This window comes from Symsagittifera roscoffensis, chromosome 7 (assembly GCF_963678635.1).
Source record: "Symsagittifera roscoffensis chromosome 7, txSymRosc1.1, whole genome shotgun sequence".
Classification (NCBI taxonomy): Eukaryota; Metazoa; Xenacoelomorpha; order Acoela; family Convolutidae; genus Symsagittifera; species Symsagittifera roscoffensis.
In genome coordinates this window covers 28,379,267-28,402,560 of record NC_087068.1, presented here as the reverse complement: position 1 = coordinate 28,402,560, position 23,294 = coordinate 28,379,267, and the positions used below count along the sequence as shown (strand labels likewise).

At 33.2% G+C, this 23,294-nt stretch overlaps 2 protein-coding genes across 6 annotated transcripts in view; one reads left to right on the top strand and one right to left on the bottom strand.

The window, feature by feature from the left end:
* The window catches only part of LOC134850905 (dystrobrevin beta-like), a 126,497-nt gene extending 107,290 nt beyond the window's left edge, over positions 1-19,207 (bottom strand). Inside the window, exons 1-2 of one of the 3 annotated variants that reach the window (XM_063866691.1) lie at positions 19,185-19,207; positions 18,320-18,522 (exon numbers count right to left, since the gene is read on the bottom strand). In XM_063866691.1, the coding sequence (XP_063722761.1) occupies positions 18,320-18,519 (200 nt within the window). In that variant the 5' untranslated portion in view covers positions 18,520-18,522; positions 19,185-19,207. Of the gene's footprint in view, positions 1-7,526; positions 8,548-18,319; positions 18,523-19,184 lie in introns of those variants that run through there. The other 2 variants (XM_063866690.1, XM_063866689.1) reach the window with 2 other exon arrangements.
* Positions 1-23,294, top strand: part of LOC134850907 (torsin-like protein) — a 442,884-nt gene that overhangs the window by 312,305 nt on the left and 107,285 nt on the right. The window lies entirely within an intron of this gene.

Sequence of the window (23,294 nt, the reverse complement as noted above, 5' to 3'; positions counted from 1 at the left end):
AGGGAAAGCGAACAGCAGGTAAACATGTGATCACGTGATAACCAAGGTTAAAACGTGAATAAAAAAGTTATAACCAAAAAGAGGAAGAGTTACTTGTGATGACCTTTCCGTGAGCTGGGTTCTTTTTTATAAATGTATATTCATTTTCACTTTTAGGGATGGTAAGAAAGTCATTTGTAAACGTGAATGAGAAATAAATGAAAAACAATCCGCCAGATAAACCCGCCGATTGTCTTTTTCAATATTGATTTCTAACAAGAGGGTCTTATGCAACAACAAAAAAATCCGCGAATGAGTACAAAAGATTATTTGTTTTCCATTTCTACAGGAAGTGCAAAAATTCATTCCATCATTCTAATTTTCGCAGTTTTAGTTTTTCTGTTTTATTACTAACAACTATTTAAATGTTTTTGAGGGGAAATATTTTAGTACCATAAGGCAAAACTAGAGAAAGCTGAATTAACTTTTAATTTCAGTCGCTTAAATTCAGAAGCTACTCATTTGTCTTCCTTATTGGTACTTGCTTCAGAAGCTATTTTTTTGTATAGCACTTCTCAGAGCTAAAATTTTGTGATATAAATAGTTTCATCGATGGGGTAATTTGCACTTTTGTTGCCAGGGCAAGAAAAATTTTCGCAAATTAAAATTTTTAATTATATACCAGAAAAGGCTCCAGGTGTTTTAAACAAAAGGGTTAACAGCGGTATCCCGCAAAATGCATAAAAGTGAGTCGAGTTCTATTTAGGGTATCATGTGCGTAATTATTCAAAACTGTTATCGCTTCGACTTTTGAAGAAAGCACGGAACATTTGTGCTTGGGGTGGTTTTTTATTCAGTCAGATTTCGAATTTTTAACGAATGGTTCTGAGCAAACTTTTTACATTCAATCTGAAAAAAAAATATTTTTCGGAGCTCAAATGTAAGAAAAAAAGTCACATTTGATATGATGGGGGTTATGTAAAAAGAAAAAACTGCTAATTTGGCCAATTTGGGCTACTGAACTTGCGATATATTGCATATATACATCTTTGTGTACTCTACATGCCTTTTTTTCTTTCTTTCGAATATTTTATCAAATTTTCTAAATTGGCTTTAAAGTGCAGACGGAACAATCGGTGCTTCACCCTGTTGTACGAGTAGTCTTATTACTCAATCTCAGTTCAGTTGAATTTGCTGGTATGGTATATTATACATAAAGTGAATTGGGCCAAGCCATTTTCTCATAATAATAAGTTACTAGACGCAAAATTTAGCTCTCTAATTGGAATTTTTGAGTTAGAAATGCTATCAGACTTGTCTACCTATAGTAAATTCCTATTATTTCTCCACATTCCAAAGTAAGTTTTTTGTTTTTATCTGAAAATTTTTAATGAGGCGGCGTTAAAGGACATTTGGAAAAATCGAACAAAGGCGTCACAAACTAGCAAAAAAAATCAGACCTGGAGAGTAGATCAGAAACTTTTATCTGAGAGAGCGCAAAATTTGCTAAAATAACATAAATGAAATATTCGATAGAAAAAATGGGGCAATGAAATTAGCCTTTAGTTTAACTTTTACATTAAATACGCAGGACTTATTTTTAGTTTATTAGGTTGAGCGAGCCTAGGGCGGGAAAATCAAATCAATTGAACCAACTACAGTATTTTTAAGATAATGAGAAGTAATAAAAGATTGCAGCTAACTTGTGTGGATCCTAATTGTATTTATAAAATATGCAAAATCACATGCAATTTGATATTTTTTATCAAAAAATTTCGTCACAAGGCAGTTGTTTTTATTGTTTTTTTTTTGCTGTTGTAGATCCAGAAAAGCGTACTTAATTGAAGTTATTTTTCAAAGTAAAAAAAATTAGTCAAAAGAAAACACGTTTTTGGTCCAAGCCGGTAGCGATAACTGCGAGCTCTTTCAGTCAACACTAAACCAAGTAGAAAGAACTTTTCAAATAACAATTATGCAATTAAGTTCATAATCAACATAGGCAATTAACCAAAAGAAAACAGAACACATTTTTGGTACCATATTGTACCGACCACAGAACAATCCTGTACTAAAATTAAATATCACAAATAATTGTCGAACAAGCTTGCAGGGTATAACATTACATTGCATTACAATGCGCTTTTAGTTGCGATTCGATTAAAATTTCATAAAAATTTTCAGCGTAGAGAAAAATTGGTTCAAATTTTTAGTTTTTGGTCTAAATTTGAGCAAAAAAGCACCAAAAGAAAACAGAACACAGTTTTGGTAGCATAATGCACCCACCACTGACTAATCCGGTACCAAACTTAAAGTGATGCGACAACTCGCAAGAAAAGACATCTCACAATAAACGACAACTCGCATGAAAAGACAACTCGCAATATACTCACCGCCGCAGGCGCGCCAAGGTGTTGCAAGCTTGCCAACAGAGGGTAGGACTTTATACAAAATTTAGAGATGGTTATCGCCGCAAAGCGGCGACGCGTGCAAAGTGCGCCCACCGACGACCTCAGACCGAGAATATAAAACTTCCAATTAGCTTCAAAAATTTTTGTGGCGCTTTGTGTATTATGCGTGTTGTGGCAATTTGTGTGCGAGTTGTCGCGGTACCCAAAATTAAGTATCACAAATAGTTGTCGAACAATGTTGCGTGGTATAACATTATCTTACCCTCACAGTTATGATTCGAATCTCATTAAAAAAATTTTGATGGTTCAAATTTTATCAGAGCCTTGTTGACAACAAAAACTCTTAAAAAAACAAAATTACATAAATGCTTTAATTTCATTTTGATAATTTTTGTTTTTGCTTATTTGTTGGTAAATACTAGTGCCAAATTTGGGTATTGTACCCTCAATATCATGAATTTTAAAAAGTAACAAGACTGCTCGTATCAGGGCGAAGCCCTGAAAATTCCGACTGCCTTTTAACGTTTATGGAGCAGTAATAACATAAACAACAAAAAAAATAAATGAAATAAAAAAAATGAAAAACTTGTTTTTTTCTAAAATTTGAATTTTTTTAATTGAAAATCATCCCCCCACACGCCATATAAAGTACAAAACAAAAGTTTTCGCTCCCTGTTAACAAATCAATTATGGCAAATAAGCTTCTTTCAACCAATTTGGAACGATTTCTAAGACGGAGTAAATCTCCGCTTACGCGTTAATAGCGCGAATTATATCGCGCGTTAATTGTCCCAAATTGGTCAAAATGGCAATCTTTAAACCCTCATAACTTTACGAAAAATGATCACAGGTGAAATATCTTTTCAAATTTAAGCTCAGGGCAACAATAGCTTTCGAATGATATAAAAAACTTCCGTCAAAAATGGCTAGTTAAAAAGTCGAAATTTGTCTGAAGAAAAAAAAACCCACCCGGAGCACAAATATTCCGTTACTTTCGTATCGAAAGTCGGAACAATAAAAATTTTTTCTGTCAGGTTGTTTTGCATTGTCAATTCATTTTTCAAAACTTAACGAAATTGTTTGTATCAAAGCAAAGCCCTATGTTTTTGACGGCTTTTTTTAAAGAAAAATGTTTTATAATTCGTCTTTCAAAATAAAAAATTGGTCGGATTAAAAAAATCCATATAAATTTTTTTCAGATTTTTTTCAGCAAAAATTTGTTATGTCATACGGTATGTAAGATAGAAGGAGATGTAATTAGCGTCTAGTCACTTTTTTGATTTTGTGTTAATTTTTGAGGCACAAAAAAACGCCGCATACGCGTTCATAGTAAAAATAACATTATCGCGTGTTTTTTTTGAATTTTGATGAAGGATGAAATATCTTTTTAGATTGAAATGAATATCTTTTTAGATTGAAATTTAGAGGTGGTTATCGCCGCAAAGCGGCGACGCGTGCATAGTGCGCCCACCGACGACCTCATACCGAGAATATAAAACTTCCAATTAGCTTCATAAATTTTTGTGGCGATTTGTGTATTCTGCGTGTTGTGGCGATTTGTGTGCGAGTTGTCGCGGTACCCAAAATTAAGTATCACAAATAGTTGTCGAACAATGTTGCGTGGTATAACATTATCTTACCCTCACAGTTATGATTCGAATCTCATTAAAAAAATTTTTGATGGTTCAAATTTTATCAGAGCCTTGTTGACTCTTAAAAAAAACAAAATTACATAAATGTTTTAATTCCATTTTGATAATTTTCGTTTTTGCTTATTTGTTGGTAAATACTAGTGCCAAATTTGGGTATTGTACCCTCAATATCATGAATTTTAAAACGTAACACGACTGCTCGTATCAGGGCGAAGCCCTGAAAATTCCGACTGCCTTTTAACGTTTATGGAGCAGTAATAACATAAACAACAAAAAAAATGAAATAAAAAAAATGAAAAACTTAATTTTTTCTAAAATTTGAATTTTTTAAATTGAAAATCATCCCCCCACACGCCATATAAAGTACAAAACAAAAGATTTCGCTCCCTGTTAACAAATCAAAAATGGCAAATAAGCTTCTTTCAACCAATTTGGAACGATTTCTAAGACGGAGTAAATCTCCGCTTACGCGTTAATAGCGCGACTTATATCGCGCGTTAATTGTCCCAAATTGGTCAAAATGGCAATCTTTAAATCCTCATAACTTTATGAAAAATGGTCACAGGTAAAATATCTTTTCAAATTTAAGCTCAGGACAACAATAGCTTTCGAATGATATAAAAAACTTCCGTCAAAAATGGCTAGTTAAAAAGTCGAAATTTGTCTGAAGAAAAAAAAACCCACCCGGAGCACAAATATTCCGTTACTTTCGTATCGAAAGTCGGAACAATAAAAATTTTTTCTGTCAGGTTGTTTTGTATTGTCAATTCATTTTTCAAAACTTAACGAAATTGTTTGTATCAAAGCAAAGCCCTATGTTTTTGACAGCTTTTTTTAAAGAAAAATGTTTTATAATTCGTCTTTCAAAATAAAAAATTGGTCGGATTAAAAAAATCCATATAAATTTTTTTCAGATTTTTTTCAGCAAAAATTTGTTATGTCATACGGTATGTAAGATAGAAGGAGATGTAATTAGCGTCTAGTCACTTTTTTGATTTTGTGTTAATTTTTGAGGCACAAAAAAACGCCGCATTCGCGTTCATAGTAAAAATAACATTATTGCGTGTTTTTTTTGAATTTTGATGAAGGATGAAATATCTTTTTAGATTGAAATGAATATCTTTTTAGATTGAAATTTAGAGGTGGTTATCGCCGCAAAGCGGCGACGCGTGCATAGTGCGCCCACCGACGACCTCAGACCGAGAATATAAAACTTCCAATTAGCTTCAAAAATTTTTGTGGCGATTTGTGTATTCTGCGTGTTGTGGCGATTTGTGTGCGAGTTGTCGCGGTACCCAAAATTAAGTATCACAAATAGTTGTCGAACAATGTTGCGTGGTATAACATTATCTTACCCTCACAGTTATGATTCGAATCTCATTAAAAAAATTTTTGATGGTTCAAATTTTATCAGAGCCTTGTTGACAACAAAAAACTCTTAAAAAAACAAAATTACATAAATGTTTTAATTTCATTTTGATAATTTTTAATTTTGCTTATTTGTTGGTAAATACTAGTGCCAAATTTGGGTATTGTACCCTCAATATCATGAATTTTAAAACGTAACAAGACTGCTCGTATCAGGGCGAAGCCCTGAAAATTCCGACTGCCTTTTAACGTTTATGGAGCAGTAATAACATTAACAACAAAAAAAAATAAATAAAATAAAAAAAATGAAAAACTTGTTTTTTTCTAAAATTTGAATTTTTTTAATTGAAAATCATCCCCCCACACGCCATATAAAGTACAAAACAAAAAATTTAGCTCCCTGTTAACAAATCAATTATGGCAAATAAGCTTCTTTCAACCAATTTGGAACGATTTCTAAGACGGAGTAAATCTCCGCTTACGCGTTAATAGCGCGAATTATATCGCGCGTTAATTGTCCCAAATTGGTCAAAATGGCAATCTTTAAACCCTCATAACTTTACGAAAAATGGTCACAGGTGAAATATCTTTTCAAATTTAAGCTCAGGACAACAATAGCTTTCGAATGATATACAAAACTTCCGTCAAAAATGGCTAGTTAAAAAGTCGAAATTTGTCTGAAGAAAAAAAAACCCACCCCGAGCACAAATATTCCGTTACTTTCGTATCGAAAGTCGGAACAATAAAAACTTTTTCTGTCAGGTTGTTTTGTATAGTCAATTCATTTTTCAAAACTTAACGAAATTGTTTGTATCAAAGCAAAGCCCTATGTTTTGACGGCTTTTTTTAAAGAAAAATTTTTTATAATTCGTCTTTCACAAAATGAAAAATTGGTCGGATTAAAAAAATCCAAATAAATTTTTTTCAGATTTTTTTCAGCAAAAATTTGTTATGTCATACGGTGTGTAAGATAGAAGGAGATGTAAACAGCGTCTAGTCACTTTTTTGATTTTGTGTTAATTTTTGAGGCTGAAAGCTGTAGTGTGAGAAGCTGTACTGTAGAAACCGAACCTGAAACTTTTTTATGCGAGCAATATTTACGCTTGGGGTGTTTTTTATTCAGATCTATCTCTGTAAAAAAAATTGTAGCGTGAGATCGAACATGATCTTTGCGTGTTTCTCGGTAGGTGTGCTATGCACTGTCCGCCATGTGCTTTAATTTGGGCCTGATAAGTTGTTCGGAGAATAGTTTGAAGACTTTAATTATAAAGCTGAAAGCTTAACCCAAATTATTGTCACTCAAACAAAATTATAGGTCAATTTATGCTTTATAAATTTTTTGTAACCAAAAATTATTAGAGACAGACAAGGCAGTTGGAACATTCAGGGCATTGCAGTGATATACCAGCAGTCTTGTACATTTTAAGGTCGAATTTTTCTTATTCTAAGATCGCTTTATTTTTCATAAGGGTACTTTTAGTGGGCATTCTTGTTGCCCTTCGTTTGTCTTCTCTAAGTTTGCATTAAGTTTGATATTGTATTGGTTGCGTGCTTATATAGAATTGTTAGCATATGCTGAAGCATAATTGTTTTTTTTTCTACAAACTCAGAGGAATAATTTCTTGTTATTATGTTTCTTCTTCTTCCTCTTCGTTTTTTGCGTTGACCAGTTTCAAATTTACCAAAAAATGTTGAATTGTTTGTTTTCAGCTCCTAAAACGGAAGCTAGCAATTGGTACGGACCAAGTTGCATGGGACCAACGAATGGCCAGAAATCACTCCAGCCAAACTGGTGATCGAGAAGCGATTTTATGATTCGTAAAGAGCTTCACTTGTTAAATGACTTAATGACAAGTTATCCTGTCTGGTGGATTTTGTGAAAGAATTTGAGACTTTATCAACTAAACCACGGCGCCAAACGACTAAAACTGAGGCATGTGATCTAATCCGAAAGGTACTTAGTTGTCTATATAGATTCTTTCAGTAGTTTAATATCTCAAATATCTTTCACTCCTTAGTACTTTATTTACAGAAAAGTTTGAAACTCCTCTGTTTGCTTGAATAATTAAACTATCATAGGCTCGCTGGAAATAGAGCTATAACTTCTGTAACTGCGTACCTGAAACTATTCGATGTAGTCATACTGCCAGACAATCGCTTTCCAGTTGAGTTATGTCTTGGTATAGTGCTAGTTGTGAACTTGCAACCTGCTGTAAAATTGGTCAAACTATTCCTTGGGTTTTGATAGAGATAGCCCAGCGAGTTTCCGAGGGTGTTATCGGCGTAAAGGCTCACACACGTTCGGCTAGACGATCGATTCGCAACACGACCCGACTCAGTTGTCGTGTGGCTTCGAAACCGAACCGGATGAGGGTTGTTTTGGTCGCTTTTATCACCATCTGGCGGTGAACTTTTGTTACCTTTTTTTGAAGTAAAGTTCATTTTGAAATGTGATTTAATATTCGTGCAGTTTATTAGGAAAAATGAAGTTATGAGCAAAAGAAAGTAGGTTGAAATTTAATCAGACCGCAATCTGCGCCAATGTATCACATAGAGACAGAAGCTAGGCGGAAGAATGACTTCATCAATATTTCTGTTGGGTTTCTGGAAGGTAATTTGGTACCATTAATATTAAAAACGCAATGACGTATGTAAATGGTGTAAGTCAAGTTTGTCTGACTGGATATCAAATAAGTTGTTGGACACACAAAAAAGATAAGTTTGCCAGTGTATAAAAGGGCTAGGTCAGGGTAAAAAAAGATAAAAATGATGAAAGAAAAACTAATGGAATTAAGGAATCAAGTGGGCTAAAAGAGGCAGGCAGGGCCTTAATATTAGTACCAAGGGAGCAAAACAAAAGGTGGGGTAAAATGGACTCCTGGTCGGATTATATTTGGCTCTTATTTCCAGTGGGCTTTTGCCAGAGAATAAAGAGCGAAATGACCATTGTGCCCTTTCTTTGTTTATGACCCAAATCCAAACTTATGGTGAATAAAATGTGTCAAAATAAGATAAGTTATAAGGTTTCACTATTTCCTTTTATTATTGAATAAAGTAATAATAATATTATTACCAAAGGAACCAAGACCCTTTCTAGGATATAAAATGTGTTGTCGAGATTCCCCGGGGTGGCAAAGGGTAACGAGGAAAAATAAAAGATTGAAATCGACGGTTTAGGCTACAAAACTAGACTGTTAGAGGAAAATAATTGATTGTGATCAGATTGTGTTTTTGCTCATACAACATTTGACGTCAGAAACATCAAAAACAGGAAAATAACTCAAACAATAACTTGGATTAACTTCAAAAGTCAGATAAGCTGATTTGAACACTTACTCCAGAAAACTATTTTCTAACTGAAATGTCAGTTTTGACCGCAAATATAAAACTTATTCATACCAAACTAACCACACAGAACATAAATTTAAAGATAATTTCTGATAGAAGCTCTACGACAATTTTTTCAAACCAATCAATTGCATAATGAGCATTTTTATGCAATTGGTTGACAGTCAGAGCACTTTTTCAACATCTTAACTTTTTAAAAACAGTTCAATATTGTGAAGTTTACAAAATTGTAGGCAGACTCAAACTGAAAAATAAAAAGCTGACAAATGCATAGATTTTTGAAGAAATTATTAAAATAGCGGTCTTTCAAAAACAAAATCTTGTTTGCTATTTTGCAGTAACATTGAATTTGCGCAGTATCTTCAATGGTAAATCTATGTTTGGATTACGCAAAATTGTTCTATAGAGTTGGTATAAAATTTTCAAATTAGATTCAGAAAAAATGGAGCAACCCCGGGCTTTCGCCGTTTGAATCCATTAAGAAAGGTACTCATTATTTCTAAAAGGGCGACCTTCAATTTTTTTATAATTAAATGTGCAACATATAAAAAATCAGTCAGAATAACATAAAGAAAAAATTGTGGCAGTGGCTTTTGCACATATCTTTTTGACAGGGCGCTTTGAAGTTTTGTCGAAACTGTAAAATAGTCTTTTTTATTTTGGCAATGGTTATTTCAAAATCTCAAAATGGTCAAATTTGGTCAAACTGATGTTAAACTGCCGGCAATATTTCGAGGAAAAACACATTTTTATGAAATGACAAATTCGACAATGTGTGAATTTTTTTTGGCAGTAATTAAAAATCATCGTTGTTTTCAGTCTACATTTAGCAATTTGATGTTTGAAACTGTAAGACTAGCAAAAAAAGATTTTGATTGATTTAAAAGAGAAACAAAAAGTTAAGTTAAATTTTCACAAACAATCATTGCTTATCTTTGATGAAAAGTATACGGTTAATGCAATCGTATAAGTGTTGCAAGGAAAAAGCCAGTAAAAAATTAGATACAGCAAATAAATGAACTCCTTTAAAATTCGTCCTCAATTAGTTATTTTTAACAGAAGTTTAGAGTTCGCCTTTGTCCTCCATAGTATTATATGCTCGAAATAATTAAGCTCGTTTCTAAATTTTCAAAAACTTGTGAGCATTTTCATTCGTTTTCTTTTTATAAAAAAAAAGATGTATATAGAATAGGATAATATTTAGACTGCATTTATTTTTAGGAAACATCTAAAAGGGAGAGAACGAAGCATTTTATTTTTTTAATTGGATGGTAAACAAAAAAGCAAAACAAAATGGCCAAGCGGAGTTTCTTAAATTTTTTCGAAAGGAGAAAAAAATACCTCAAATTTAAGCTCAGGACAACAACAGCTTTTGAATGATATATAAAACTTCCGTCAAAAATGGCTAGTTAAAAAGTCGAAATTTGTCTGAAGAAAAAAAAACCCACCCCGAGCACAAATATTCCGTTACTTTCTTATCGAAAGTCGGTACAATAAAAACTTTTTCTGTCAGGTTGTTTTGTATTGTCAATTCATTTTTCAAAACTTAACGAAATTGATTGTATCAAAGCAAAGCCCTATGTTTTTGACGGCTTTTTTTATAGAAAAATTTTTTATAATTCGTCTTTCAAAAAAAAAACTTGGTCGGATTAAAAAAATCCAATTAAATTTTTTTCAGATTTTTTTCAGCAAAAATTTGTTATGTCATACGGTATGTAAGATAGAAGGAGATGTAATTAGCGTCTAGTCACTTTTTTGATTTTGTGTTAATTTTTGAGGCACAAGAAAACGCCGCATACGCGTTCATAGTAAAAATAACATTATCGCGTGTTTTTTTTTGAATTTTGATGAAGGATGAAATATCTTTTTAGATTGAAATTAAAGTCTTTTTAGATTGAAATTTAGAGGTGGTTATCGCCGCAAAGCGGCGACGCGTGCATAGTGCGCCCACCGGCGACCTCAGACCGAGAATATAAAACTTCCAATTAGCTTCAAAAACTTTTGTGGCGATTTGTGTATTCTGCGTGTTGTGGAGATTTGTGTGCGAGTTGTCGCGGTACCCAAAATTAAGTATCACAAATAGTTGTCGAACAATGTTGCGTGGTATAACATTATCTTACACTCACAGTTATGATTCGAATCTCATTAAAAAAATTTTTGATGGTTCAAATTTTATCAGAGTCTTGTTGACAACAAAAAACTCTTAAAAAAACAAAATTACCAAATGCTTTAATTTCATTTTGATAATTTTTGTTTTTGCTTATTTGTTGGTAAATACTAGTGCCAAATTTGGGTATTGTACCGTCAATATCATGAATTTTAAAACGTAACAAGAGTGCTCGTATCTGGGCGAAGCCCTGAAAATTCCGACTGCCTTTTAACGTTTATGGAGCAGTAATAACATAAACAACAAAAAAAAATAAATGAAATAAAAAAAAATGAAAAACTTGTTTTCTTCTAAAATTTGAATTTTTTTAATTGAAAATCATCCCCCCACACGCCATATAAAGTACAAAACAAAAGATTTCGCTCCCTGTTAACAAATCAATTATGGCAAATGAAATTCTTTCAACCAATTTGGAACGATTTCTAAGACGGAGTAAATCTCCGCTCACGCTTTAATAGCGCGAATTATATCGCGCGTTAATTGTCCCAAATTGGTCAAAATGGCAATCTTTAAACCCTCATAACTTTACGAAAAATGGTCACAGGTGAAATATCTTTTCAAATTTAAGCTCAGGACAACAATAGCTTTTGAATGATATAAAAAACTTCCGTCAAAAATGGCTAGTTAAAAAGTCGAAATTTGTCTGAAGAAAAAAAACCCACCCCGAGCACAAATATTCCGTTACTTTCGTATCGAAAGTCGGAACAATAAAAAATTTTTTCTGTCAGGTTGTTTTGTATTGTCAATTCATTTTTCAAAACTTAACGAAATTGTTTGTATCAAAGCAAAGCCCTATCTTTTTGACGGCTTTTTTTAAAGAAAAATGTTTTATATTTCATCTTTCAAAATAAAAAATTGGTCGGATTAAAAAAATCCAAATAAATTTGTTTCAGGTTTTTTTCAGCAAAAATTTGTTATGTCATACGGTATGTAAGATAGAAGGAGATGTAATTAGCGTCTAGTCACTTTTTTGATTTTGTGTTAATTTTTGAGGCACAAGAAAACGCCGCATACGCGTTCATAGTAAAAATAACATTATCGCGTGTTTTTTTTGAATTTTGATGAAGGATGAAATATCTTTTTAGATTGAAATTAAAGTCTTTTTAGATTGAAATTTAGAGGTGGTTATCGCCGCAAAGCGGCGACGCGTGCATAGTGCGCCCACCGGCGACCTCAGACCGAGAATATAAAACTTCCAATTAGCTTCAAAAACTTTTGTGGCGATTTGTGTATTCTGCGTGTTGTGGAGATTTGTGTGCGAGTTGTCGCGGTACCCAAAATTAAGTATCACAAATAGTTGTCGAACAATGTTGCGTGGTATAACATTATCTTACACTCACAGTTATGATTCGAATCTCATTAAAAAATTTTTTGATGGTTCAAATTTTATCAGAGCCTTGTTGACAACAAAAAACTCTTAAAAAAACAAAATTACATAAATGCTTTAATTTCATTTTGATAATTTTTGTTTTTGCTTATTTGTTGGTAAATACTAGTGCCAAATTTGGGTATTGTACCGTCAATATCATGAATTTTAAAACTTAACAAGAGTGCTCGTATCTGGGCGAAGCCCTGAAAATTCCGACTGCCTTTTAACGTTTATGGAGCAGTAATAACATAAACAACAAAAAAAAAATAAATGAAATAAAAAAAAATGAAAAACTTGTTTTCTTCTAAAATTTGAATTTTTTTAATTGAAAATCATCCCCCCACACGCCATATAAAGTACAAAACAAAAGATTTCGCTCCCTGTTAACAAATCAATTATGGCAAATGAAATTCTTTCAACCAATTTGGAACGATTTCTAAGACGGAGTAAATCTCCGCTCACGCTTTAATAGCGCGAATTATATCGCGCGTTAATTGTCTCAAATTGGTCAAAATGGCAATCTTTAAACCCTCATAACTTTACGAAAAATGGTCACAGGTGAAATATCTTTTCAAATTTAAGCTCAGGACAACAATAGCTTTTGAATGATATAAAAAACTTCCGTCAAAAATGGCTAGTTAAAAAGTCGAAATTTGTCTGAAGAAAAAAAACCCACCCCGAGCACAAATATTCCGTTACTTTCGTATCGAAAGTCGGAACAATAAAAAATTTTTTCTGTCAGGTTGTTTTGTATTGTCAATTCATTTTTCAAAACTTAACGAAATTGTTTGTATCAAAGCAAAGCCCTATCTTTTTGACGGCTTTTTTTAAAGAAAAATGTTTTATATTTCATCTTTCAAAATAAAAAATTGGTCGGATTAAAAAAATCCAAATAAATTTGTTTCAGATTTTTTTCAGCAAAAATTTGTTATGTCATACGGTATGTAAGATAGAAGGAGATGTAATAAGCGTCTAGTCACTTTTTTGATTTTGTGTTAATTTTTGAGGCACAAAAAAACGCCGCATACGCGTTCATAGTAAAAATAAAATTATCGCGTGTTTTTTTGAATTTTGATGAAGGATGAAATATCTTTTTAGATTGAAATTAAAACGCGAAAACTTTTGCATGATAAAAAAAGTTTCCGTTCTAATATAGATTGTTCAAACGCTACAATTTGTCTCAAAAAAGCACCGACCACAATGACTCGATTTTTTCGTTTGAACAGTCGAAACAGTAGGATTATTTACCAAAAAAGACACCCTCTTCATGAGGGTAAAACGGAAGCTATTCTTACGACTTTTGAAAAAATATTTAAAATATTTGTTTGGGGTTTTGAGATCAATCTCTGAAATTTAGTGTAGAAACCGAACCTGAAACTTTTTATGCGCGCAATATTTACGCTTGGGGTGTTTTTTATTCAGATCTATCTCTGTAAAAAAAATTGTAGCGTGAGATCGAACATGATCTTTGCGTGTTTCTCGGTAGGTGTGCTATGCACTGTCCGCCATGTGCTTTAATTTGGGCCTGATAAGTTGTTCGGAGAATAGTTTGAAGACTTTAATTATACAGCTGAAAGCTTAACCCAAATTACTGTCACTCACACAAAATTATAGGCCAATTTATGCTTTATAAATTTTTCTAACCAAAAATTATTAGAGACAGAAAAGGCAGTTGGAACATTCAGAGCATTGCAGTGATATACCAGCAGTCTTGTACATTTTAAGGTCGAATTTTTCTTATTCTAAGATCGCTTTATTTTTCATAAGGGTACTTTGAGAAGGCATTCTTGTTGCCCTTCGTTTGTCTTCTCTAAGTTTGCATTAAGTTTGATATTGTATTGGTTGCGTGCTTATATAGAATTGTTAGCATATGCTGAGCCATAATTGTTTTTTTTTCTACAAACTCAGAGGAATAATTTCTTGTTATTATGTTTTTTCTTCTTCCTCTTCGTTTTTTGCGTTGACCAGTTTCAAATTTACCAAAAAATGTTGAATTGTTTGTTTTCAGCTCCTAAAACGGAAGCTAGCAATTGGTACGGACCAAGTTGCATGAGACCAAACTGGTGATCGAGAAGCGATTTTATGATTCGTAAAGAGCTTCACTTGTTAAATGACTTAATGACAAGTTATCCTGTCTGGTGGATTTTGTGAAAGAATTTGAGACTTTATCAACTAAACCACGGCGCCAAACGACTAAAACTGAGGCATGTGATCTAATCCGAAAGGTACTTAGTTGTCTATATAGATTCTTTCAGTAGTTTAATATCTCAAATATCTTTCACTCCTTAGTACTTTATTTACAGAAAAGTTTGAAACTCCTCTGTTTGCTTGAATAATTAAACTATCATAGGCTCGCTGGAAATAGAGCTATAACTTCTGTAACTGCGTACCTGAAACTATTCGATGTAGTCATACTGCCAGACAATCGCTTTCCAGTTGAGTTATGTCTTGGTATAGTGCTAGTTGTGAACTTGCAACCTGCTGTAAAATTGGTCAAACTATTCCTTGGGTTTTGATAGAGATAGCCCAGCGAGTTTCCGAGGGTGTTATCGGCGTAAAGGCTCACACACGTTCGGCTAGACGATCGATTCGCAACACGACCCGACTCAGTTGTCGTGTGGCTTCGAAACCGAACCGGATGAGGGTTGTTTTGGTCGCTTTTATCACCATCTGGCGGTGAACTTTTGTTACCTTTTTTTGAAGTAAAGTTCATTTTGAAATGTGATTTAATATTCGTGCAGTTTATTAGGAAAAATGAAGTTATGAGCAAAAGAAAGTAGGTTGAAATTTAATCAGACCGCAATCTGCGCCAATGTATCACATAGAGACAGAAGCTAGGCGGAAGAATGACTTCATCAATATTTCTGTTGGGTTTCTGGAAGGTAATTTGGTACCATTAATATTAAAAACGCAATGACGTATGTAAATGGTGTAAGTCAAGTTTGTCTGACTGGATATCAAATAAGTTGTTGGACACACAAAAAAGATAAGTTTGCCAGTGTATAAAAGGGCTAGGTCAGGGTAAAAAAAGATAAAAATGATGAAAGAAAAACTAATGGAATTAAGGAATCAAGTGGGCTAAAAGAGGCAGGCAGGGCCTTAATATTAGTACCAAGGGAGCAAAACAAAAGGTGGGGTAAAATGGACTCCTGGTCGGATTATATTTGGCTCTTATTTCCAGTGGGCTTTTGCCAGAGAATAAAGAGCGAAATGACCATTGTGCCCTTTCTTTGTTTATGACCCAAATCCAAACTTATGGTGAATAAAATGTGTCAAAATAAGATAAGTTATAAGGTTTCACTATTTCCTTTTATTATTGAATAAAGTAATAATAATATTATTACCAAAGGAACCAAGACCCTTTCTAGGATATAAAATGTGTTGTCGAGATTCCCCGGGGTGGCAAAGGGTAACGAGGAAAAATAAAAGATTGAAATCGACGGTTTAGGCTACAAAACTAGACTGTTAGAGGAAAATAATTGATTGTGATCAGATTGTGTTTTTGCTCATACAACATTTGACGTCAGAAACATCAAAAACAGGAAAATAACTCAAACAATAACTTGGATTAACTTCAAAAGTCAGATAAGCTGATTTGAACACTTACTCCAGAAAACTATTTTCTAACTGAAATGTCAGTTTTGACCGCAAATATAAAACTTATTCATACCAAACTAACCACACAGAACATAAATTTAAAGATAATTTCTGATAGAAGCTCTACGACAATTTTTTCAAACCAATCAATTGCATAATGAGCATTTTTATGCAATTGGTTGACAGTCAGAGCACTTTTTCAACATCTTAACTTTTTAAAAACAGTTCAATATTGTGAAGTTTACAAAATTGTAGGCAGACTCAAACTGAAAAATAAAAAGCTGACAAATGCATAGATTTTTGAAGAAATTATTAAAATAGCGGTCTTTCAAAAACAAAATCTTGTTTGCTATTTTGCAGTAACATTGAATTTGCGCAGTATCTTCAATGGTAAATCTATGTTTGGATTACGCAAAATTGTTCTATAGAGTTGGTATAAAATTATCAAATTAGATTCAGAAAAAATGGAGCAACCCCGGGCTTTCGCCGTTTGAATCCATTAAGAAAGGTACTCATTATTTCTAAAAGGGCGACCTTCAATTTTTTTATAATTAAATGTGCAACATATAAAAAATCAGTCAGAATAACATAAAGAAAAATTGTGGCAGTGGCTTTTGCACATATCTTTTTGACAGGGCGCTTTGAAGTTTTGTCGAAACTCTGTAAAATAGTCTTTTTTATTTTGGCAATGGTTATTTCAAAATCTCAAAATGGTCAAATTTGGTCAAACTGATGTTAAACTGCCGGCAATATTTCGAGGAAAAACACATTTTTATGAAATGACAAATTCGACAATGTGTGAATTTTTTTTGGCAGTAATTAAAAATCATCGTTGTTTTCAGTCTACATTTAGCAATTTGATGTTTGAAACTGTAAGACTAGCAAAAAAAGATTTTGATTGATTTAAAAGAGAAACAAAAAGTTAAGTTAAATTTTCACAAACAATCATTGCTTATCTTTGATGAAAAGTATACGGTTAATGCAATCGTATAAGTGTTGCAAGGAAAAAGCCAGTAAAAATTAGATACAGCAAATAAATGAACTCCTTTAAAATTCGTCCTCGATTAGTTATTTTTAACAGAAGTTTAGAGTTCGCCTTTGTCCTCCATAGTATTATATGCTCGAAATAATTAGGCTCGTTTCTAAATTTTCGAAAACTTGTGAGCATTTTCATTCGTTTTCTTTTTATAAAAAAAAGATGTATATAGAATAGGATAATATTTAGACTGCATTTATTTTTAGGAAACATCTAAAAGGGAGAGAACGAAGCATTTTATTTTTTTTAATTGGATGGTAAACAAAAAAGCAAAACAAAATGGCCAAGCGGAGTTTCTTAAATTTTTTCGAAAGGAGAAAAAAATGCCTCAAAGTAAACCAATAATTAGCGCTTTCTCATCGAGTCAATCTGTTTTGCTAGGATAAGGTTTTAAGCAAACAGACCTCTTACCAAACAGACCATTTTATCAGATGACAAAAAAAAAGATCCTTTAAGGTGCCAACTTCAAACACGGCATTGGCAAGCAGTGACTGCTTGCTCCGTTGCACATACTTTCAGCACGAAAAAAATGGCGTGAATCAGCGTATGTCGCTCTTTTAAAAAAAAAAGCTAGATAATTGATTAAAAAATGCTTCAATTGCTTGTGTAAACTTCAATTAAAAAACTTAATGAAACTTTTCAATTCATGCATAATTTTTTCTTTTTCTTCGTATTATTGACGATTCTAATAATGGACCTACTTAACAATCCCCCCTATTGTATCTACTAAAGAATTGTAAACAAAATTAGTAAATTTGCACTGGAGCGTTGTATGTAAATTTGAATTTTGCTACATTATGATTGGTCGAAAATTCGCTGCAAGTGATTTACTTAACAATCTCCCCCCTTTTCTTCAAAGAGGGGGGGGGCGAAGATTGTTAAGTAGATCCTTAAAAGTTTTTTGTATCAATTAGCCAGTGAAAACCAATAAAAATTAATATTGTCTATTTTTCTACTCTTGGACCCATTCTGCACTTGGACCATTCTGCTTATTTCTCCGATTTTATAACTTAATGAGAAACAGTAAAGCAAACAAAGCAGAGGCAAAGCAACCAATTAGAAGGCACTCATTAGCCGAATATACAGTCACTTTTTATAACTGTAGTTAACCCTGTTTTGTTCGATTTGAGGGCAAGCAAGTTGCGAAACAATTATTCGCTTAACTACCCGCCGAAATGCCCCCATTTTGTTTGTTTAGCTCGTAATTAAGTTTACTGTCTAGATCAGACATTGCCATTCATAAATGGATGTCGTAAAAAGTAGCAAGGGTGAAGTCATCGTTGGAATGTCCGTGGGTCGACACTCGAAATACAGCCTTTGTTTAGTCTGGTATGAAATCCGCACCTTACGAAACTTTTCAATTGGTATGTAACTAATAATAACTTCTATATTTACCTGAGAGTCCTTCTGTCTAGACTTCCGAAGTATGACATCACTCGTCTTTCACTCGAACTCCGACTGCTGATTGTATGCAATGGAAAAGGAACCATGGCATTGTCGGGAGTCGAACTCCCTCCGGTAGCCCGGAGTAAGCTGGGTTTCCTCCGGCGACGAAGGGACATTGACCGGATAGTTTTGGGACTGCTAGAGGCCATTAACTAAAGTAACCTGCTGATTCTTGTTATGCGTAAACTATTCGTATTTACAAAATAGGCTAGGCGATTTGCTGCGTTCTATTGTTTTTTTGTTGTTTTAAATTGGTTGATAAATGATAAATGGTAAAGGGGTTAATATATTTTAAAGACGGCAAATACAAGACTTTTAATTGCTTGTACAATGCACAGGTAAACAAAATATGAGTCAAGTTTTTAGAATATTTTTCAACTTTGTATTCACAGAAAAAGTGACGAAAGTTATGCATCGAAGATTTATTGACAATAGTTTTTCTTTGTTTTATTTGTAAATTTTTTATAATGTAAACGTAAAAGTTGTATAACACTTTTGAACTCTAATTACACAATTTGAGTGATCTTAACTTCGGTTCTTAAATTTTCTTTACATTTTTACTGTTTTAAAGTGTCGTTTGATTGAATTTTATAACGATCTGCTAAAACTGCAGCATATATATTTTTTGGTTTAAAGACGCGCGTGTTGTTTCTCAAGTTCATAAATGGTAAAGAATTAACAGAAAAAATAGACTCTACTGTACATTATGCTGCAGTTAGGACGAAGAAGAAGATACACGCTATTGTGTTATCGTTTTCCCTTTCAGTCTTGTAAACCACATTAAAAATAAAACAATAAGCGACTAAATTTTTACCTGCTTCCATACCTGGGGCAATGAAATATGAGAAGATATGATTATTTTCCCATTTCTGATATTTTTTTCATTTTTCTGCAAAGAGAATTTAATCTGTGCAAGCAAGCTAAGAAATATGAGGTACGGTTTAGCAAAAAAAGTTGCTTTTTTCACCACCGAGAACAAAATGGACTCTAATTCTTTATCTGAAATGTCAAAAGGGGGATTACGGAAAATAAATTTTTCAATTTTTCAATGTCTGTTTGCGATTAGCGTTAATCAACCGGGAAGAAAAATTGAGCAAATTTTACAAAATACAGTTAACACTCTCAATGTCAATAAACTGCAGAAATGACAGTTTTGACGTAATATATTTAAGTTATAGCATCTAACTGAACTGTATTTGCAACAGTTCCATATAACTTCCTCAACCAACAAAAAGTAAGCGTTCCGTAGTTTTTTTTCTAAATTTGAAAGGTTATAAAGACTCCCTTGAAGGTAATTTCTTTTGAGACACTATTTGATCAAATTGCTAAACCTGCTTTTCCATGACATAAAAGCCGGTTGATTGATTAGTTTTTGTTGCAAATAAAGATCGTTTTCCCTTTTTTCTTTGCAGCTTTCAGTTTTTCTGCAAATAAAAAAATAAATTTCGAAATCAATCTTTCAACTCCATTTCATGCATATCCACTGTTTTTTTTTAGTTTTTGCAAAAGATCGAAGCTGTAGCGGATCTAGGGATGGAATATCTGGAATTCGACAACCTCTCCGCACTGGTGTACCTTGGATAATAATTGATTCAATTTGAGTTTTAATGTCAGTGTCTATAAAACTGAAAAATAATTGATTATAATCTATTATATTGCTTTTATTTAATAAAGCATATTGCTTTTATTTAATAAAGCATTAAATATCCATTGCAAATCCATTGCAAATCAATTATAATCGATTATTTTTTTGCAGATCAAAACAATGAATTTCCATTATAATCGACTTGCTTCCACTTGCAAACTTCAACGCATTTTAAGTGTTTTTTTTTACGTTTTAAACTAAAGTTAGCTGTTACTTGTTGTTCAATTTCAACTTCTTTTCTGCGCAATTTGGTCTTTGTTACTATTTTTTTGTTCCCGCATTCAAGTTTAGGCGTAAATCATTGATTATAAGGGATTATTATGATGACTTTTAGACAATTATAATTGATTAAAATTACCAAAATTAGAATTTTAAAGGATTTATAATTGATTAAAATCGTGATATTTTCTAAGAGGTTATAATCTGTTATAATCGATTATAATTGATTATAGTTCTCACAAAAACCCTTAGAATCAAATATAATCGATTATAATCGATTATATTCTCTTATTTTGCCAAAAATTTGTTAATTCAAAACTATCTTCGAATTATATCTTATGGGTTATTATTTTTGTGTCAGTAAGAAAATCTCTAAAAGAGAGATCTCTTGAACACTTTGATTCATCTGAACACAAAGTTTTACCTCGAAACAAGAGTTTCTTGGAGATCCTTTCACATTAGTGGAAAAGTTCCATCGGTAGATGATAAATAAATCTTCCGAACCGAATCAATCATGAAACTAAATCAACTTGCTGATGTTTTGGTGGTTAAAAAGCTTAAAATATGCATCACAAAACAACTCTAATGGGGAAGAATGGAAAAAAAACTTATAAATTTGAACATTTTTCACAGGAATCAAATTCTACAAAAAAACATAAAATATAAGCAATTTAGATGCAACTTCGAAGACAAAATCGACAAACAAAAGGGATTATAATCAATTATAATCGATTATAATGGATTTTTGTGCAAAACTAATGAATTAGAAATTTGAATAAAAATAATTGATTATAGTTGAATCGAAAAATGGACGAATTAATAATCGATTATAATGGATTATAATTAATCATAATTTGATCTTAAAAAGAGAGATTATAATCTATTATTAATTGATTAAAACCGATTGTTTCTCAATTTTAGTAAGACTGGTTTTAAAATTGTAATATAATCGATTATTAGCGCTTGAAACTGTATGCGGGTTACTCAATTTCTCAACTTTGGGGGTTAATTCTGGCGGGGGGATTGGTGGGTGGTTCAGGTGAACGGGTTTATTCAGGTGCGGGTGGTTCATGCAGGGGGCAGCTGGTTCAGGTGAGAAGGGGGGCTCAAGTGGGATGGAGGGTGGTTCAAGTTCCAGTAAAAGCGTCGCCCGCTCCGTCCATCTCATTGACTACGATCGTTTCTCTCCAGTGACGTACATCAATTTCGAGGAATCGCAAAATGTTGTTTTCCTAATGTATCCCATTCATCTCTTTTTGCAAAAAAAAGGTTTCGGCGCCCTTAGCCGTCGAACCTTCTTATTCGGTATCAACGAATATGGGCCCAATTATCTTGGTAACATCGTCCGTTGCTCTATAGAACACATTTTTATTCTTCTCCGACACCATTGTAAAGGCCAATTATCTGTCATGTTTTGTCAATTTTTTCAATTTATCTTGTAAAATAACCAAAACTGGACTCGCAAAATCAATCTGAAACTCAGCTTTCCGACAATTTTTGCATATTTTAGTTTCCAGGAGCTTTCTATTCTCATTTCCCGATTAATCCCGCACGATTTCGGTAGCAAACTCACTTAAAGGTATCATCGCTCTTTTTCATCGTTCGTTAGACTTTCAGAGGTTGAGAATTTGTTGGATTCCCCCACTTGACTCACTCCCGATTTCGTACATTAGCAAAACGTTCATGTTTACTGCAACTGCTGCAAATGGTTTTCCTTGCTGGCAAATTACTTCTTTGGTTTGGTTCTAGTAGTTGATCACAATTATGGTACTTGAGAAGCATTTGTCTCTTGACCACATTCACTGATTTTTTTTCTTCATATTTCGTTTTTCGACCTACTGTGTTTGGTCGCCCTGGCTTAATGTGGTTTCGGCCAAATTCTGAAAAAGTTCATTACCAACCTTTCTGTACATCTGCTCTCCCCGTTCTCTCCTTACTGCCAAATGAAGCACATCGGCTGACTTAGGGTTTCCATGCAGGGTCGTTGTTGCGCATATTTAAGATGTATACGTCTCTCGCGATCAACTCTTCCTCCGACCGAAAAACGCAACCCCGGGTCAAATAGCTGAGGACATCAAAAAAACTGTTCCATGCCCTAATTTTCTCTTCCTTTTCTACCAAACATTCTGTTTCTCCTGTTTTTCACTAATGGCTCTTTCATAAATTCATACATAGATAACTTCCACAACTCGGTAAAATTAGTATCGAAAATTTTGCATTGAGAACATTTTTGATATAAACCCTTCTGGCCTTTTTTCCAAATACAAATTTTTTTTTTATTTTTTGGCCTTTTAGTCTCTTATCCGCCTCGCTCTTGTCGAGTTTCTACTTCTACCTATACTGAAAATGCTGCATGGTTTTGCTGTTCTCTTTTGCCTCTTGCTGCCGCTTCGTCTAACTTGCACTGGCTCCTCAAGTGTAGGATCTGGTCATCTGGAAAATTTTTTTCTTCCATGAGATCCTCAATAAAAATCTATGCTTTTGCGATAACTACTAAGTGCAATTTCTGAGCATTATAACCTTTCCAAGTTATCGCTGATGGGCCATGTCAGAAAAATTCCAGGTATTGAAAGCTCGAGACCGTTTGAGAAAGCAAAATTATAGCATAAGCGTGCAGTATTTAATACGGTAACGTAAAACGAAAGACGTTAAAATATCAATTTGCGTTCAGTAAAATCACCACGAGCGCCAATAGCGAAACGATAAGTTCATCATAACAATAATGTTGACTTCATATTCGACATACGTTTCCGCTTCGTCTAACTTGCGCTGGCTACGCAAGTGTAGGATCTGGTCATCTGGAAAAACTTTTTCTTCCATAAGATCTTCAATAAAAATCTATGCTCACGCGATAACTACTAAGTGCAACTTCGGAGTCCAATGACTTTTTCAAGTTATCGCTGTTGGACCATGCCAGAAAATCTCCAGGTATGCAAAATCTCGAGTCTATTTGAGACAGCAAAATTATAAGCATAAGCGTGCAGTATTTATTACGGTAACGTAAAACGAAAGACGTTAAAATATCAACTTGCGTTCAGTAAAATCACCACGAGCGCCAAT